This window comes from Nannochloropsis gaditana (assembly GCF_000240725.1).
Source record: "Nannochloropsis gaditana CCMP526 unplaced genomic scaffold scaffold613, whole genome shotgun sequence".
In the NCBI taxonomy this organism is placed as follows: Eukaryota; class Eustigmatophyceae; order Eustigmatales; family Monodopsidaceae; genus Microchloropsis; species Microchloropsis gaditana.
In genome coordinates, this window is record NW_005803340.1 from 13,541 (window position 1) to 15,858 (window position 2,318).

General features: G+C 49.2%; 1 protein-coding gene across 1 annotated transcript; it reads right to left on the bottom strand.

Annotated features, from left to right (window-relative positions):
* Nucleotides 1–441: 441 nt before the first annotated feature.
* On the bottom strand, nucleotides 442–1,262 carry NGA_2114920 (transcriptional coactivator pterin dehydratase). The gene has a single exon (XM_005854132.1). It carries the CDS (start codon nucleotides 1,242–1,244, stop codon nucleotides 708–710), a length of 537 nt encoding a protein of 178 aa, XP_005854194.1. The 5' UTR covers nucleotides 1,245–1,262; the 3' UTR covers nucleotides 442–707.
* Nucleotides 1,263–2,318: the final 1,056 nt, after the last annotated feature.

Below are 2,318 nucleotides of genomic sequence, written 5' to 3' on the forward strand. Positions count from 1 at the left end.
CTCTAAGCACGGCTCCGCTGTTCTCAACGTGATCACCTACGCGGTTCTTCTCCCCGTGACCACCCTCATCTTCTCTTTGCGGCCCCTCATGGGTGCCTTCACAGAGCCCCTGTCGGCGAGCACGGTGTTGGGCTTGCTCCTGGTGCTCCTGGGATTTTATCTCTATCAAGAGCCAATGCTATGGCTGGGGAGACGCGACCACGGAAAAGGCGTAGATGGGGGGGACGAAAAGGGTAAGGTGCTCAGGGAAGGACTGGAAGAGGATGGAGGGGGAGCGGAGACGGTGGAGGAGGAGGAAGAGGAGGAGGAGGATGAGGAGGAGCAAGGCACTATGGGCATACACGTGCCTTCCTTTCAGGAGCGTGTGGTGGCAGGCTTGGGTCCAGCCATCTATCAGGCTCATACACAGGGGCATCCCTACCAGTTGGTGCCTCCAATGGTGAATGTAGGGGTCTCTGATGCTTCCATTTTTAATGGGGAGTGATGGGGAAGTTGTACAGAGCATGTAAAGCAACAGGACAGAAACGCAGCGTATACATCGCTATCACATTTTCTAAGACAATCTTATACGACATCTCATTTTGAAATTCGGCTGCGGGACCGGAGTTCTCTTATACCCATTTCTTTTGCTCATTGCCCTTTTCAAGTCTACCTTTTCCATCCATACATACCTCATCCAAAATCCTTTCATTTTTTCTTCACATGCTCTATCGTGCTGCACTTTTTCCAGCCTCCGGATGTTCTTTCAGCCATTTGGGGCTGTATGAGGCAGGTATTGTATCGATCAATGCAGCCATAATCAGATCGTTCTCGGTCAAACCTCCTACCGCGTGTGTGTACAAGACCACTTCTACTTCCCTGTAGCTCGTCAGGTGTAAGTCTGGGTGGTGGCCTTCGCACTCAGCGACAGCTCCTACTGCATCTATAAAAGCGAGGGCAGCGGCGAAATTTTTGGCCGTGAAAGAACGAGAGAGTCGCTTATGATCTTTACTTAGACGCCACAAAGGGAGTGAGGGGAGGACGGCTTGCACGCGCTCGATCGACAACGCTGGAAGTCCTCCTTCGCACGGAAGGCAATGCTTTTTTGCGTCACGAGTGCACGAGGGCGGGCTGACTTCAGGAGCAGATTCGCTCATGCTATTGCAATAAGAGGTAGATAGTGCAGCAGGGGAGAAGGACACTTGGAAAGCTGCGCTTACGGCAACAAGGACCACGCAAGGTGTTGACAGCAAAAGCTGACGCATGCACTGCCAATGCACTATGAATGAAAGGTGTGTTAGCCGGGAGAAAGGGCCGCCAAGCATTTGTCAAAGAGAAAGATAACCAGGCGTGCCGCACGGAGGCACCGTCATGATGCTAGCGAGACGATAACAGGGCTACTGCAGGAACATAAAAGAAGGCTGTACGTCCCCACGTATGCGTGAAAGGAAACATTGCCTTTCACGCTATTCGCACGCGCCTTTCGAGTATATAAGTTGAAACTCATCACAACTATGATCAATTCTGCTAGAAAACGCAGAAAGAAGTTGTTTGGGTTGTTTTGTGCGGTGACAGTCGCGTCTTCAACGCAAAGTGGGCTGCAGCTGCCTCCCTGCTTTTCTCAAGCATAATTCAATTTATGGAGACTAAGCTCCGTCGCCATCAACGCTCAGTGTGTAGCATTTGTATCTACAGATTCAAGATGATTGCATAAGCTGGATGTTTATGGTACCTAACAAGGAGCGGACGGGTGGACCATTTTACGTGAAGCTACCTGCCACGGCAACAACAGCACCGTCTGAAAGCTTTTTGAAAAGAGGTCTCATATATTTTGCAAGTAAGTCATTAACAAGGAATAAACCTCATCAAGAATTTTGGAAACCGAAAATTTAAGAGGTAGATGCATCACATGGGGAACAAGAGGTGCTATCTTCGGTTTCTTCACATCGTCGACACCTTCTCTCGACTCGGAGAGATCAAGTTGATGGCTTGATTTGTAGGCCATGACACTCACAGAATAGATGTAACCATACATCAAGTGGTGTGTTCGAGTCACAGAAGCCAAGCTCGCCGAGTATTTCAGATTAGAATTCTTTTTTACGGTGTGGCATCGCTTTCACAAGTCTAAGTCCTCTTTATACGCTCAGTGATTGACACTCGCGTTCAAACTACCTGTACATATCCATACACAGTTATACGTGTTTCCTGGTTCCATCTTATCACTAGAGATTGACTCATGCCCTCTTCGGTAAGGGACCTTGGAACGCCGAAGCAAAAGGAAGTTTATACCGACGTTCCTTCGCACTTCTTCTTTGGGCTCGGTCACCACACAGATCTAA

What these genes read in the sequence shown, in the direction of transcription:
- NGA_2114920 (XM_005854132.1), bottom strand. Translation starts at nt 1,244, where the DNA reads ATGCGTCAGCTTTTGCTGTCAACACCTTGCGTGGTCCTTGTTGCCGTA.